At 39.5% G+C, this 16,214-nt stretch overlaps 2 protein-coding genes across 2 annotated transcripts in view; one reads left to right on the forward strand and one right to left on the reverse strand.

Annotated features, from left to right (window-relative positions):
- The first annotated feature begins 10,028 nt into the window (after window positions 1-10,028).
- On the forward strand, window positions 10,029-11,142 carry FAM237B (family with sequence similarity 237 member B). The gene is made up of 2 exons (XM_050892876.1): window positions 10,029-10,410; window positions 11,117-11,142. Exons 1-2 carry the CDS (start codon window positions 10,029-10,031, stop codon window positions 11,140-11,142), a joined length of 408 nt encoding a protein of 135 aa, XP_050748833.1.
- Window positions 11,143-15,300: 4,158 nt separating this feature from the next.
- The window catches only part of CFAP69 (cilia and flagella associated protein 69), a 28,634-nt gene continuing 27,720 nt past the window's right edge, over window positions 15,301-16,214 (reverse strand). Inside the window, exon 23 of the mRNA XM_050892317.1 lies at window positions 15,301-15,581. Coding sequence (XP_050748274.1) covers window positions 15,405-15,581 — 177 coding nt within the window. The 3' untranslated portion in view covers window positions 15,301-15,404. The remainder of the gene's footprint in view (window positions 15,582-16,214) is intronic.

The following is a 16,214-nucleotide window of genomic DNA, read 5'->3' on the forward strand; positions in this document are numbered from 1 at the left end:
GGAAGGAATGAGAATATGGAGGTTACGAGAGAAATTGTGAAGTGAGGTAGCCACAAATAAGGTTGAAAAGGAAGATGTCAGGCTTAAAGGGTTAGTTTTAGGATGGTCTTATTTGATATTTTTTCTAGCAGCCCTGATAAAATCAGTAAGAGCATACTAATGAAATCTGGTAATGATATATACTTAGGAATCATCATAAGTACAGAGAGTATCTCAGGAGATGTAGTTTCCTTTAAAGCAGGGAGGTATTAATGTCATTGTTTAAGGCCCTGGTGAAATCTCATTTGGGGTACTGTGAAAAATTCTAATTAGTTGTGCTATAGCTGAGCTAAGGTTGAGCTGAAAGAGGGGTAGAGGGAGGTTAGGTGCATCACCAGAGCGCTTGAGAGCCTTTCATACAAACAGATTTTAGGACAGCTCAGCTTGTTTACTTCAATAAAACAAAAACAGAGAGGAGAGAAGAGTGCTGTCTATAAATATATCGGGAAAGTAAACATAAAGGATGAAAACCATTTAATTTGCAGGGTAATGTTGACACAAGAACAAACAGATATATACTATTCATTAATAAATATATCAGGAAATGAGAATAATGTTTCTAGGCATTACAGCAATCAAATTCTGAAACAGCTTTTCCGTGGAATTAGTGGGAGCAAAAATATACCTGTTTTTAATATGGCGCTTGATAAATTTGTGAGGCGATTGTACAGCAGAGCTTTCTGTAGTGGCAGGGAACTAGGCCCTGTCATTCAGGAGGACCTTTCTGTTCTGTGTTACCATGCCAATTCATAGTACAAATAGCAGAACATTTTGTCCAGATTTATGGTTCATAATATGGGAAGGACTTGTCAGTCCGATCTGAATAGCAGGCAAGGCTCAGAAGTCCTTACACATGCAAAAGTTAGATTGTGCTACTGTGACTTCAGTAAAGCATACGATGTTGGCGTTATGTAGAAAATAATAGAAAAAAGGAGATAAGCAAAAGAACTTTTAAGTGAGATGGAGAAAGCGCGGGGAAGTTGCAGATGGCAAGAAGGTTATCAGCAAAGTTCTTCAAGGATCAAGTTATAGGCCCTGAGCTCTCCTTGGATACCAGTACAAGTATATATCAGATTACCCCATGTTTTCATGCTTTGTTCTGCTTTTGTGGTGCATACTCTTCGAATTTAGTTGAATCATTACGACTGTTGAGAGCAGCAGGGTCTATAGCTTGTCGACTTAGCAGAGCCTTATATTCAGTGTGCTGAACTTCCTTAACACACAGCAGGAGGTCAAATCCAACAACAGGTTAACTTGTAGTGTGGTCCAGAGATGCCAGCAGAGCTACTAACTAATGTTAATTCAACTCATGTAATCAATCCACAACTCAATCTCAAAAAAGAGAAATAAAGAAAAACTGGTCTCCTCTGTATGTTGCAAGTTGAAGGTGTTAAATCCATTGACATAACACTAGATTTATTTCAGCATGGAGCAAGCTCATGCCAACAAGCTCATAACAGCAGGGGATTAAGTAACATTTCATTTGAGATGTGCCATTGTGCATTTTCTGGAACCTTTTATACCAGTAAGTACATAATCAGACATACATGATGCTAAAAATTACTGAAACGGAATCATTTAAAACTCTAAAGTCTGAGGATATTTAGGTGGTTTGTTTTCTGAATGCTTTGCTTCAAAAATGCATCTGGTCACCTGAAGAAACAGTCCATTTTGCCAGGACAGCACTGATGCTATCATCTTTTTCTTTTGATCTGCCTTGGCTGTTTAATCACTAGCGGGTGTGCCGTACTTGAACTTAAGTAACAGGGCTGTGAGCATTTCACTGTCAAGCCTGATCGTGGAACATCACTCTGTTATTTCTTTACCTCAGAAGCTGCTAATCAGTGATGCAGAGGGTGACTCAATTCTTTATCTTCAGTGAATCCTGTTTACGTAAGAGTGTGCAGATGTGTAGTCGCAGACATCTCTATAATTCAGTCATACAAGAGGCTGATAGCGTTTTAAAGCTCTCCAAACTGATTTATACGTAGTCAATGCATATTCGGAGTTTCACGCTAAATAATGCTTCACTTCCTGCTCTTTCTGTTCTCACTGTGTACTTCAAATACTTGTATATGATCGCTTGAAAATCACAAGGGTACTGCTACATCAAATCACAGTTTTACCACTCTTTCTTTTCTCTCATGATATAAATCACTAGGTAGTGTGCTGTCATCAACTCTAACAAGAAGCCGTAAAGTCTCTTTCCACAACAATTTTAAAGCTTCCAGCAGTGATTTTTTGAAATTTGTACTTTATGCGCTGTTTTTCTCAATCTAGAGAAGAACTAACTTCAATGGAAATATTTAAAAATTAAGCTGAAATATTTTAGCAACATCATAGCTTTATTTTAAAGTAGAGTTGAAATAATTAAAAAAGGCAAGTCAGTTTTCTTTCTTTGCCTTTCTGAACATGCACACAACGGTTCATTGCAATGCTGGGAAGCTGGCATAAAGGTCTTTGTGGCTGAAAGAAATAACTACACCAACCTATCCAAGGTCCAGATGTTCTAAAAAATTAATGTATTACTTTTACAGTTTTATTTAAAAAAAAAAATTAAAGAACTCTTCAGTACAATAAAGGGCCACTAGATGGAAGCACTTCAACTGCAATAAACTGTACTTCAACAAGCTGAAGTACAACAGTTCAAAACTCATGCTATAGAAAAACTATCGATGTTGGAAGAATTTGGAGGGAAACATTTTATTTTGCCTAAGTTTGGTTATCAATTAAAAAACTCAAAATCACAGAAATAGCCACTTTTGTCTTTAAGCCCCTCTCGTAAAACTTACTGTGTGAAACGGCTGCACTGGAGCCTGTGGGTTTACAGATGGCATACGCTGCATCTTTGGAATTCTTCCTGAACCCCTGCGGAATGGAGAACACAACACAACTTTTCTCTAAATCCCATTTATATTTAGTCACCAGCTGAAAAAAAATCTGCTTTCCCAAGTACATGGACAAGGTCTCTGGTTTTAAGGGCTTTTGTCTACAACCCAAGCTTTTATGTAGCTTTCAGGTACGTTGGATTTTATGAAAATGGTCACAGATTGACTTTCCTTGACCTTACCTGTTCTGAAATAGAAATTGTAATAACAATACTTACATAATAAACATGATTGGTGTCTTTCTTCATGGTGCTTCCATCCTACAAACTTCATGTAACATCCTGTAGGATTACTAGTTGCCAATAATTTTGATCTCTGTCAGTTTAAATTCATGGGTTCATCCTTGTTCCAGGTATCATTCTCCCATAGGTGATGATCCCTCAGTGCTTGACTGACAAAGATGCATAATACCATAAAGGAAAATGAAATATGAAAGTCAGCCTTCAGAACCATTTTCACTTGGGGAGGTGAATTTTTAGATATTATCAAAGAATTTTCACATAAATAGATTCTTAAGAGAACATTGTTGATGTGGTGGCACTTTAAAAAGAGAATTTTTTGTTTGAAAGGATTTTCCTAAGAAAAATCTGTTCCTTAGCATTTTGATTTCTATAGTTGTGTTCTGGGAATACCTCATCTTAAGATTAAAAATGGTGAATTTATTAACTAGGTTGGGAAAAGCAAGAGGAGCATGATAAAAATAAATCTGCACGATGAAGAAAAGGGATTGAGCGCTGCCATCAGTGGCTGTTGGAGTAGCATGAAATCCCTGTGTTTGCACCAGTATCCAGTGCTACTACACCTCGATGTTTTAAGTGGGAATGAAATGACAAGAAGGAATTGATGCAGTGGCCAAACAGCTGTGCAACTACCCGCTTCTTTACATGCCTTTAAATGCCTTTGAAATTTTGGCTGTTTCACTGTGAGATTCATCACGCTAATAAATTTCACAGTGCATAAAGCAAACAAAAAGATGAAAAGCTTGTCTTAACTTGAAAACTTAGTGAAAGCTATTTTGATGAATGATATGAAGGAGCTTTCTTACCGGTAGGTTCCTTGTACAGCTTTCCTAATGCTGTAATCTCCTTGGTTATGAATGCTGCTTTAGAATTTCAAGGAGTAATTACATCTAATACAGCTCTAGCTTCTTTCAATGATACAAAGAGTTCAGACATAAGCTAACTGCATTCCAGTCTTCCAGATGTTTTCTTCTATATAGCTGCGTAGGTTCAAACATGGCTTATTTTTTTGAAATGAGATTTTGAAACAGTGTTTACATTGCTTAGCTGGAAAGGCTTCCAGAAGACAGCTCATTATTCTGAATGTTGTCGTTTCAGAACGGGTTGGTATTTGCCTTTAAGTACTGTATATATTGTTTTCATGACAGAAATCATTACATTTCCACTTGAAAGAACAGGCTGTTCCTGTCATGTTGTGTTCCACCAAAGCATGTTGTGAAACCCTAATAGACCCAATTTTACTACATATTTGTCTTATGTTCTCGTCAGCCATGCCTTTGTTTAGAGAGAGGAGGTTCTCTGGAACTGGAACTGTTACCAGTCGTACATGCTTAAGTGCTTCAGACATCATGATTCTGGGTACATTATTTTTCATATGTCATAATGTACTGCACAGACAAAGAAAAGTTTAAATTACAGTCCTGAGCTGTTGGGTGACACTCGAATTCAAGAAAGGAGCAGCTGCAATTTAGTTCCATCAGCCCTCTCCTGGTATAGAGCAGACCATGTTCCTTCAGGCAACATGCAGGAGAGTTACCGATGTTGAACTATACACACAACCTTGAAGAAAGCTGTTGGTTTTGTGCATAGGTTCAGTGGGGTTTGATTTCTACATGGACCCAGTGTTGCAGAGTGAAGCGATTTTCTGCTGTGTGGCAGATGCAGTAGTTTCATTGTTCTTTGAACAGTAGCCTCTTGAGATTTCATGTCTTTAAAGAGAAGGAGTGAAGCTGTGAGGGAGCCCAAGTCTTGCCAGTGCCTGAGATACCTGACATTTGCTGTGAACCTTCAAGCAGCCTTTACAAAGACGTAATTTCTGTGAGGCAGTCACCAGACAGATGACATTTGGAGCACTTGTTTTCAAGTTGCCTGAACGCTACTTGCAGACAAAGTATTTGTGCCCACATTGTGCTAGAATGATTGCACATGAAAAAGAAACTTGTCTTCTACTTGAGCTTTCCATGCAAGTGTTTTCCTTTGGCTTTCAAATTTGGTTCTGTAGAGTAACCCCGTTTACCACTCCTCGTGGTCTTCAAAACACTTTACATTCATAGATCCTCACACCATGCAGGACAGACTCTGGTCTCTTAAGTTAATAGATGAGGAAATCACACTGGTAAAAGCCCCAGGTCTGCAAGTTATTCTTTGTAAGTGGGCATCTAGACCCAAAGATGAAGTGAAGTAACTCAAGAAACCCACTCCAGAGCACGTAGCATTGGGCCACAGGAACTCCCAGCTGCCATCTCTTGCCAAGAGCCATTTCCAGCCCTCAGGAGGTGAGGAGGGAGTAAAATGACTTCCTTCCATTATATGTAATAGGAAAAGGGCTGGGACATCCCTTGTGCAGTAGTTCTCAGGTTATGAACTGTTCTTCTGCACAGTGATGAGCTGCACTGAGACACCAGTGAAGTGGGGGACTTCAGTGTTTCAGATCCAGTCCTTTAGTGCAGAAGTGGGCACAGGAATCCCGGAACATTTCTGAGGCGTGATCGATAGCATTGCCATTTTTCCTGACTGATTTTGTTGCGGATTGCCAGCTGTAGGAATTTGTGACATAGAGGCAGCTACATTCAGAGTTATAATCTGACATTGAACCACAGCAGGTTAGAAAGAAACAAAGAATTTCAGCGTATTTGCAAAAATGCTTCAAGTTTAATGATGTTGGCTGCTGATGGTTCTAATTTGACAATCTTTGAATAAACTCTAGTGCCTTTGAAGGTGAAAGACTGATGATCTTCTGTCGTGGTTTAACCCCAGCCGGCAGCTAAACACCACGCAGCCACTCGCTCACTGCCCCCCCACCCCTGGGATGGGGGAGAGAATCAGGAAAAAAAACTTGTGAGTTGAGATAAAGACAGTTTAATAGGACAGAAAGGAATGAAAAACAATGATAATGATAATAATAATAATATGACAATAGCAATACTAAAAGAATTAAACTATACAAAGTAAGTGGTGCACAATGCAATTGCTCACCACTCGTTGACCGATGCCCAGTTAGTTCCCGAGCCGCGATCCCCCCTCCCAGTTAACTCCCCCCAGTTTATATACTGGGCATGATGTCATATGGTATGGAATAGCTCTTTGGCCAGTTTGGGTCAGCTGTCCTGATGGTGTCCCCTCCCAGCTTCTTGTGCCCCTCCAGCCTTCTTGCTGGCTGGGCACGAGAAGCTGAAAAATCCTTGACTTAGTATAAACACTACTTAGCAACAACTAAAAACATCAGTGTGTTATCAACATTCTTTTCCTACTAAATCCAAAACACAGCACTGTACCAGCTACTAGGAAGAAAATTAACTCTGTCCTAGCCGAAACCAGGACATCTTCCTTGAAAGCAACAGTCTCCTTGGAGAGTTTAGAAAGTATGTATGCGATATATGAAGAGTTCTCTAAAAAATCATCTGCATTTCAGAATATGACCCAATCCATTTTCCTTGGTGATCTGAGAGGTGATTTGAATATACATGTTGAGAAATCTGTCAGAAAAATCTGTGTAAAGAAATCTGAGCTTTAATTATGTAAGACAAGATAGCTGTAATAATCCTCATCCTTGTAGAATTCAATTTTGGGCAACCTGTCCTGAATTAGGCACAATAGATACCTACAACAGGCTCCAGAAATCCAGCTTGCTGAGTGTGGAGTTGCCCGAGCTATCCAAGGAGGAGTGCCAGGACTGAGGGAGAAACAGAATTGCAAATTGATGGATGGGAATTTGCCCTTAGGAACACACTTTGCACTAATAGAGCATCTTCCATTATAGGAAGTCAAGGCCTTTTACAGATTTTAATGCTCTGGGCTCCCTGACACCCCTTAATTAAAACAGTATTTTTAACCTTATTTTACTAGCAGGATATAGAAGTTATTTTATATAGTGTACTGGGTCTGGCTGGGTTAACCTACAACATACAGACCCATGGAAGGTCCACAGCAGCTGGAACAAGAATCTGTCTCTTTATTTTTGGTCTTACGCTTCAGTATCTGATGAGACATCATAACTGGTGTATCATAGGAACATGTATGGAAGAAAGAAATCTAAGTAAGCTTCTTCATAAGCTTCTCTCCCTCAAAGGAAATGGAGCTCTTCTGAACACGTGCATGAGCCTGGTTCCTTAGCAGAGAAAATAACTGGCCAGAAACAAACCAACAGAAGAGTCTTTAACCACTGGCACAGCTGGGCTGCTGCTGGCTGGAAGATGTGGGACGTGAACACCAGTGTGCAGCGGCCAGCGCTGGCACCAGCTTCTGGAGGGGATGTTGTCAAGTACAAATAAAATGGCATCAAAATCCTCTCTGGCAACCAAATTATGGGAGATTTTAAAAAATAGTGTAAAATCGATCTCAAGTCAGGGAGTTTCTACAAAAAGGGAACTGGAATAGTGGATGCACGTTGTGCCTATAAATTCTGGGCTATACATCCATTTTTCATTATTTCAAAATGTTGTCTTTGATGGGTGCATGTTCTGGTGGGCAGACAGGATTGCGGATGGAAACCTGGGTTTATAAAGTGGGGAGAGCATTCATGTTACTGATTTGGAGAAAGATTTGCTATCCATTGCATTTTCCTCCCTCTGACAGCCCTCTGCCTCTCCCCTTCCCTCACCAAACACCCCCCCCCCATACAAACGCAGCCTCTCCGGGTGAGACCCCAGCCCAGGCTCGGCTGACGCTCAGCGCCTGCTGCAGAAGGAGGTGGGGCTGCCACAAACCCAGCTCCCTCCCGCCTTTCCCACTGACCGGGGTTCATGCTGCTGCTGCTGCTGCTGCTGCTGCCGCTTTGCCAGTGGCAGAGTCCTCCCTGTGCAGTGTAACCCCGGCATCCTCGGAGCATCCAGCAGCTGCCGGGCACTTGCAGCCCTCTCAGGAATTTCTTTCTTTTTCTCCAAGTGGCTGACTACTGTTGTTTCAAGGCTACTGTTTTCCATCTCATCACAGAAACACTGTAAGTATAACTTCTGCTGTGGCTCTTTAGTTATTGCCTTTATGAAACTCATCTGTCTTGTACTGAATAGTAGGAGTTACTAGTTCAAAGTCTCTGTGAGGCTTTTTGTGGTCTTTGCTCCTGTTTGAGGTGTTCAAATGGACCCTTAGCATTTTAGTTTTTAGCTGGATTAAAACATGTAATCAAAACAACTCAAAATGTTAGTGGCTTCCTGGCTGCTGTTTTCCTACTTTGTAGCTAAATTGCTAGTGTGTCCTTCCTCTAACTGCTGGTGCCTAGTGAAGTGGAAGTGAGAACAGATACATTTCCATCCCTGCGTGTTTGCTGGAGCCAGTTTTCTAACAGCCCAAGGAAGAGAATCTTTAATGCATATTCATAAGCTCTGGGGATGCTGAGGCAGGTAATGATGCTGCCTGCTGAAATGTAGCTAGCAAGTGAAGTTTTACAAAGGAGTTAGGTTGTGGGGGTATCTGTCTGTCTCATTGCCTTGAGTCTTGAAGGTGAGGTAAAGGAATACATGAGTTTAGGGACCTCAAATGGCTGCAGCAGTGTTAATGGCACATTCAAACTAAAAATCATCCCAGAACCCTGTGGTCACCGGTCCTGTTTCCTGACGCAGCTTGGTATGACTCTGAACTCCATGGTGTCACCTCAACTCTCTCTTCTTATAGACAGTTCACAAATATGTTGTATAATCTGTGGGTTATCCTCTCTTTAATTGCATCACTAGGAGTTGCAGAGAAGACGTTAGTGTGTTAACACTTTGAAGACATCATAGACTAACTTTTCATATTGCCAGTGCCCAAAGATATTCTGAGTGGGAGAGCACACTTGCAATTCTGGCCAAGTTCCCAGTAAAATTTGCACAGTTGCCCAAAACTTTGCCTTGCATCTGCACAAAGCCCACATCATTTTGTAATTTTATTTTACGTTCTGATTTGGAAGCTGTGGAAATGAGCATGGCAGCAACTATTTGACATAGAATTGACACACACTGTCATCTTTTTCTTCAGACTTCTTCCTGTGTTCACTTGTCTTTTTTTTGGTTTGTTTTCCTCTTTATGTTTACTCTGCTCTTCCACTGCACTTTATCTTGATAGGAAGGACTGATGAAAAAATGTATCAGGTGTTTTAGTGATGTTCTGTCTAAACCTGCTTGGAGCATATGGAATATGTGTCATAGGAAAACTGCAGTTTTCCCAGAGGGAATCTGTGTATAATAGTGACTACATATTCTGTAGCATTTGAAGTTCTCATTATGCCTCCTGTGTTATTACTCTTTCCATCTCCAGTTCTCTAGATAGTTACTGTGCTTTGCATATATGCTAGAAATAATTGTGCCAAAAGTTCGCTTAATTTTCTAACATAAGCCAGAAAGGAATTTCCCTTTTTCCAGTCTTGCAGCAGCTACTGAATGAGTTCATAACCTGCCTACGCTCACCCAATACAGTGTGATGGTCTGGTTTACTGTTCCTTCATTGCCACCTGTCTGAGTTGGACTGTTCCATGAAAGACTGGCTCTTTATAACTGTGTTACTTGTTTGCAATCATTTAAAATAGCATACCACTAGGATTCTTTAAGCATCTGCTATTAATCTGATTTTACTGATGACCTAAGCACAGGAGTTTAAGTGAAGAAGTCTTGAGCTCAAGGAGCAGTTCTGACATAGGCTACGATCACTTCAAACTTTCTACTTCACGTTTTCGTGTTCTAAACAGCATTAACAATTTCTAGATGCAAACCTAGCTCCAGTGTTAGGGTTCATTGAATGGTATTTATTCCATGGTTTGAAAAGAAATATTTTTCTTTATATATGCATAAATCAGCTCTTGGGGTATCCTTGAAAATTTTGTGAGAATGAACTACATAATGGCAGAATCACTGTGATTTTATACACTTTCTTTCAGGTATCTTCTTGGAGTATGGAATTTGTATGGAAACGAAGGTGGTATCTTCAGCTGGGCTGTATATTGATACTGAATTTGGTTTATGCCAATCTAGACTATCAGAAAGAAACTCCTGCAAGCCTGGGTCAGATTGACCATCAGTGCTGGGAGGTGTCGTCCCATGGGCTGGTGGAAATGAAGAAACTCAAGGTAGCAGATACGGTCATTGATCTCTGGGACTTCATGATGTTCCTAAAGGAATCCCCTAAGCCCAAGCACAATGAACTCTTCAATGATTTAGCCCAGAACTTCTGGGATATGTATGTAGACTGTGTGCTCTCAAGATCCCATGGAATGGGCAGAAGACAATTAATGTCTCCCAAATATTCTTCCACATACTCACATAGAACTTTAGAAGGTAACTACAGGATATGGTGTTAGTCTGTTACATACTAACATTAAACTGAACCACTGTTCCATCCTCGTCCTTGATTGTTTAGACAACTCAATATAGTCATTTCCAGTTTTCTGTCTCTACTTGTCAAAAGTATTTGCATCTTTCAGTGGTAGCTATTTTCACAATACGTGAGTCAAAAGTAGTTAGGGTACTACATTTCTATATTTAACAAAGTGTAAACAATGTTGGGTATGCATGTGGGAGCGTGTGGAAATGGATGCTGCATTCTGTGTTTATCACTGTGTGCATATAAATGACATTACAATACTAAAAGTTTCCTGGTATTTGGACTTCAGTCTCAACTGTGGGGAATCATCCCTCTGTGAGAAGGGAAGCTCAAATCCCTGACCACTTGAACCCTGTTCTCCCCATTAAAACTACTGACACATAATGTGATCTCATGGTCACTGTGAATCATCAAACAGTGACAAATTCTGGTCATCATGGTCTGGGATGAGTCTGAACTGAGATCATATAGGTGACTGGCTTTACATCGTATTAACCAAGCCTAGATTTGTTGGCTTCCTTCCTTCTCAGCAATAGACTTTTTTCTGATGTACCCAGTCAGATGTTTTAGGTTTCCAGACTGAACATGGAGATCATTTAATCCTAGCATTCCTAACCATATTGCTTGGAAAATAACTAGCTTTCTTTCATAATCTTGCAGGGTCTGCTTTCACCAACCCATTTTAGGCCAAAAGGGGAGAAAATGAAGATACCTCAGCAAGGCAACATCAAATGAAGGAGCACAAAAGCACAGCATATACTGTAGATGCTTAGGCAAATCCATTGGCATGGTTCAACCTTTTTTTTCTTTTCTTTGTATAAAGTACTTAATCACTGCTAAACTGATAGGTACGTGAGCTCCCACGTTGTCACTTTTGCTTTCCTGTCTTGCAGTCTACCAAGGTTGCCTTTTTCCCACTGCATGTGTGAATGCTTTTGTGTTTTGAGTCAACACCTTTGTTCTCTCAGGTAAGCTTGTAACTCTGAACCAGTGTTGTATTTTTGTAGAGGCTCATCTTTTCCAATAATTCTCTTTTTTAAAAGTTAATTTTGATGGAAACCCAATATATTTTTATACATTAAGCAACGGAGATGATGTCAACAAACATTTTATACAGTGTCTTGCACATACAATCAACTTCACTTTTAAGAATTGCAAAAAAGTGTGACATCAAGCTAAAGGGAAGGATTATGCTCGTTGTAATGTCCTGTGCAGTCTAAACTTTGTATTTTATCACTGCTTAGTCTAGGCTATGGATGAATTAAAGTATTTTTCTATGCAGCAAGGTCTGAATAGTAGTCATTTTCTTGTCTATTAGCATGTTATTTGCAAAACCACTATTACATTACATTAAGAACAGTACTTTACACAAGACTGCTCTTTATTTACACATTCATACAGGTAAATAAGGTGACACAGTCCATCCCTGTCATAGCAGGCAACATCACAGTTGAGAAGAGACTCATGTACCAAGTGGTTTGAAAGAGTGAGAGACTGGCTTGACTACTGCTCCCATTATAAGAAAACATCCAGCATGGATAAGCTAGTTCAGGGAGATTAACTGTCTGGTTAATCCATTTGTCCTGAGCACAGAAAGCCTGAGAACAAATGGGAACACTCAGAGATGCTGAATGTTCTCTGCTTTACTCCTTGGGCAATGTAGCTTGTTCATCCCTGTTGTGTTCTAGCCTTTTATGAGATCCCAACTGGGTTTAATTATTTTAGGAAACAGTACTTACACAGTAACAGCATATAAACAAACCTTTGTAAGTAACAAGAAATCCATCCCACATAATGCCTAGCTCATATATAGTTCATAAAATATCCAACAATTCTCATAGATTTGTAAATGTTCATTTAGGTAAACACAATATTGAACTGCATCTTGTAAAATATGTTTCCTACAGTGTTCTGGAGAGGGTACAAAAGTAGTGAGAAATTTCTCTTACCCATGAATATCACTGTAAGTTCCTGATACAAAAAATATTTTAAATACACCTTTTCTTTTGAGCAAATAGAGGGAGTCATGACATACTCAAACCCAGCAGTTTCAGGAATTGGTAGATTATGATGAGCAGCTATTTGAGAGCCATCGTCTAATCAGTTCCAGCAATACCCAGTTTATAAAGCTGCGTACTGTATTGCATTTGCAACAAATAAAGTGTTCTAACTGTCATAAACCAGATAAATAAATTCCCCTTGTTCACACCTATAAATAATTTTATTCATCACCTACAGAATTGTAAAACTATAATAACATTTTAAAGGTAATGTTTCCTATATTAGTGATCTTTTAATTGAATGCCAGAGCAAGGTATCCTATGCAGTTTTAAAAGCTCCATTCTTCCTCAGACTGCAAGTCTTTGTTTTAATTAGTTTTCTATAGGAGACAAAGGTGCTTAGCATCTACCATAATTGGCTCCAGAATGCTTGAACAATCTATTGCTACGGTCACCCCGCAGTGTCTGCCAAAGGGGCAGGTGACTGTTAACAGCAGGAACAGACCACCATAAGCAGCAGCAGTGAAACAAATTCCAGGTGGACGTGCCTGTTTTGTCTATGACAGAGCCATGGAAAGCCAGCTGGCTACTCCTGGGGTGTCTACCAGAGGGATTAACAGTGAACGGGGGGATGATCTTTTCCTCCACCAGTACTCAGCACTCCCTCTCTTTCCATCCCTGGGTTACAGCAGGAACAGCAAGCCCAGTCTTCTTGGGTTCCTCCTGCTGACAGCCAGACCATAGTCCATGGCTGGCTGGCAAAATCACATGCTGTCTAAGCTGCTGCGAAGCCTTGTGTTAGTATTCATTTATGAAGTATAAATGTAAGCATTTGGGGAAATTCTGTCCCCTTCCTTCTCCAGTCTTTATTACAAATAACAAGAGCGTTTGCAGGTACTTGCCTGCAACGTCAGGGTGTCTGTAGCAGAAGCACAATGCAGTTGGGGGAGGAATGCTGTGGGGCTCACTTTGTGCCTGCTTTGAAGTTTTTACATAAGCATAAATATAAACTGATTTCCAGTTAAAAGATCTTTTATATCCATACCTTGGCTACACTGTACTGCTGTAGCTTTTGCTCAGAAATTGGAAGGACTTACATGAGTCCTGTATGGGTTTTTGGAAAAAATGGGCCAGTGTCTTGCTGCCAGTAGTAATGAGTCACCCACACATTCACATATATGCAAGCATGTAAAAAACCTCTGAATGTCACAGTCTTTGCTCTCCTAGTCAAATATTTATTGTTTGGTTTTAATTGTGAAAAGACAATGGAGCATACTTTGTGGCCCCAGTGTGTAGATATATTTTCACATTCTCTAAACCAGTAACAAAGCAGCATAGCTGCTGAAGAGCTGTCAGAGAAATATAAACAACTGAGCAAGACTTCACTTGACACAGAGGACTTTAGTTAGACAATCTCTATATACCTTAGCTTCCCTTTCTTGCAGGCAGACGAGAAATACACATACAGGCTTGTTTAATAAAACATACTTAAACTTTATACAGATAATTTTGGGAAAAAAAAGTCACAATGAACCAGATTATACCTAAAAATTATGAGTTAGCAAAGGTCCAGCATAAAAATGAAATTAAATTAGCGTAGCTCAATTTAATTTCTCTAGCTTTAAGTACTAGATGACTGTCTTACTCTACAATGTAATGTTTAAAAGACCTGCCCATAAGAAAATGCTTCTGATCTTTGGAAACTACACATGTGGAGATTTCTCTGAAGTTTAAGTACCATTTCATATGGCTGTTTTGTTTTATTTCATTATTTTCTTAGGGTTCTTCTTTTTATAGAATTTAAGTAGACAATTTTGAAACAAAAATCTCTGCCTTTATTTTTAATGCCAGCACTGCTATGTCTTGTTACAGGGACAAACTGATTTTTAAGAAACGCTTATACACACCACACACCTCCCCTATCCCTCTTTCAGGAAGTAAAAAAGGGAGTTGGAAACTAAGTTCTACCTGTTTAGCCCAAATTTATTTCCATTTTTCAACTTGGCATTTAACAAAGTGAAAGCTTGTACTTTTCTCAAAACATTGCTTACAGGCAAAAATGATAGACTACGTGCCAGAGCTTGTATGTCACAGAACCCCTTGCAACGTCACAGCAATTTATGCCATAGCACTGGATAGCAACTGGTTTTAAAATGAAGTAACAGCCTCAGGGAATCGTGCTCTATTGTAATATAGCAAATTCTGGCTTTGCTCAAGTTAGGAAAGGAGACAATAGCTTAGAAACTGAGTCATCTACAAAAAGGTCTGCTGGTCACAAGTTTGTGTTGGTATTCTAGAGGTGCTATGGTGGAAGAGGATGAGTTCTTCTTGGAGACAATATGGGCAATAACCCAAGAAATAATTAGAACAGTAAGATCAGTTAAAGAGCTTTGAGAAACCCATGAGGGGCAGGACATTTCAGCATGTCTCTCCGACAGGCTCAGAGAAACTGTTGGCACAGACAAGCTTCTTAGTGAGTCTTCAGATGAAAACTGAGAGAATAGAAGTCGGAAGTCCTGATGATAAAGGTGGCAATTCAAGAAACAAAATGGACTTGGGCAAAACCCATGTGAGTGTGGTATCCAGGAAAATGAAGAACTGAACGTGTTTATGTGAAGGTTCATCACCCTGCTCAACGAAAGAGATACTTAAACTGCAATCTGTGGAATGTGTCAACAAGAGAGACAAGTAGTGGACCTACTGATAGTGGATCAGGGTAACCGGACCCTAGCACACAAAATTATTAGACTCAACATACCTTTGTACCATACTGTACGGGGTACTTTATTAATAAATCATCCTCATGTTTATTTTAGTTAAGACAAAATACAATTTTACTCTCAAGATGTTCTATGCAATTCATCAAAGCATTACAAACAGATTTTATCTTGCATCTAAAATATACATACAGTTAACTATAATATTAAAAGCACTGTTCAGAACACTATCTATTCTACAGGTACCGAATCTTTCTTGACTGAGTCCAATGTTTTAACTCTTTTGATCTTTTTTAAGGCTGCTTCACAAACAGAGGGCTTTCTAAGAGCAAGGTCTGTAACAGCCAGTGGCCCTCCAATTAATTGAGGAGGTATACTTTCGACAGTTACTAAGCGACCAGATCCAATCTGAAAAACAAAATAAATACATTGCTTGACATTCATGTTAGCATTTAAAATGAGATGTGAGTTAAATCATGAACTGTCTTTCAAAAATATTATTCAGCTGGTGGAGATGCATGCTGAGGTTTCCGAAGTCCACTCCATCCTTTATACTAAATTCACAAATTGTTCCCATCAATACAAAGGAAAGGACAGAGTGGTTTTTCAGCAGGTACCTTCATGTACTCTGCTTTTCTGCCTTCATGTCTGATCTTACGAATAGAGGAAAAGAAAATCAGGCCTTTATTACAATAGAAGTTTGTTGTGCAATGTTATTTGGAGTTGTATATAATATCAGCCACAGTTTTTGTCCCCAGAATTTCACTATACATTAATACTTCAAAGAAAAAGGGAACAGACGCTGTTTCTGTCAGAATGCAATTGCCTATAACTACTGCTCCAGGAAAACTCCAAGACTGAGACACATACACTTTCCAGTCTTATTACTACTCTTTATACTGAATAGGTTCAGGTCTTTGAATAAAAATCTCTGAGTGACACCTCTATCTTCTAACCATGACCTACTAAAACAAACAATGCAACTCTTTGAGTGCATGTGGCTCACGTTTGATTACTTGACCTTGACTGGTTTGCAACAAC

Source organism: Gymnogyps californianus, chromosome 2 (genome assembly GCF_018139145.2).
Source record: "Gymnogyps californianus isolate 813 chromosome 2, ASM1813914v2, whole genome shotgun sequence".
Taxonomy (NCBI): domain Eukaryota; kingdom Metazoa; phylum Chordata; class Aves; order Accipitriformes; family Cathartidae; genus Gymnogyps; species Gymnogyps californianus.

Coding starts and splice junctions, on each gene's coding strand:
- FAM237B (XM_050892876.1), top strand. CDS start 10,029: ATGGAATTTGTATGGAAACGAAGGTGGTATCTTCAGCTGGGCTGTATA. Junction 10,411..11,116: donor CTCACATAGAACTTTAGAAG/GTAACTACAGGA, acceptor ATAATCTTGCAG/GGTCTGCTTTCACCAACCCA.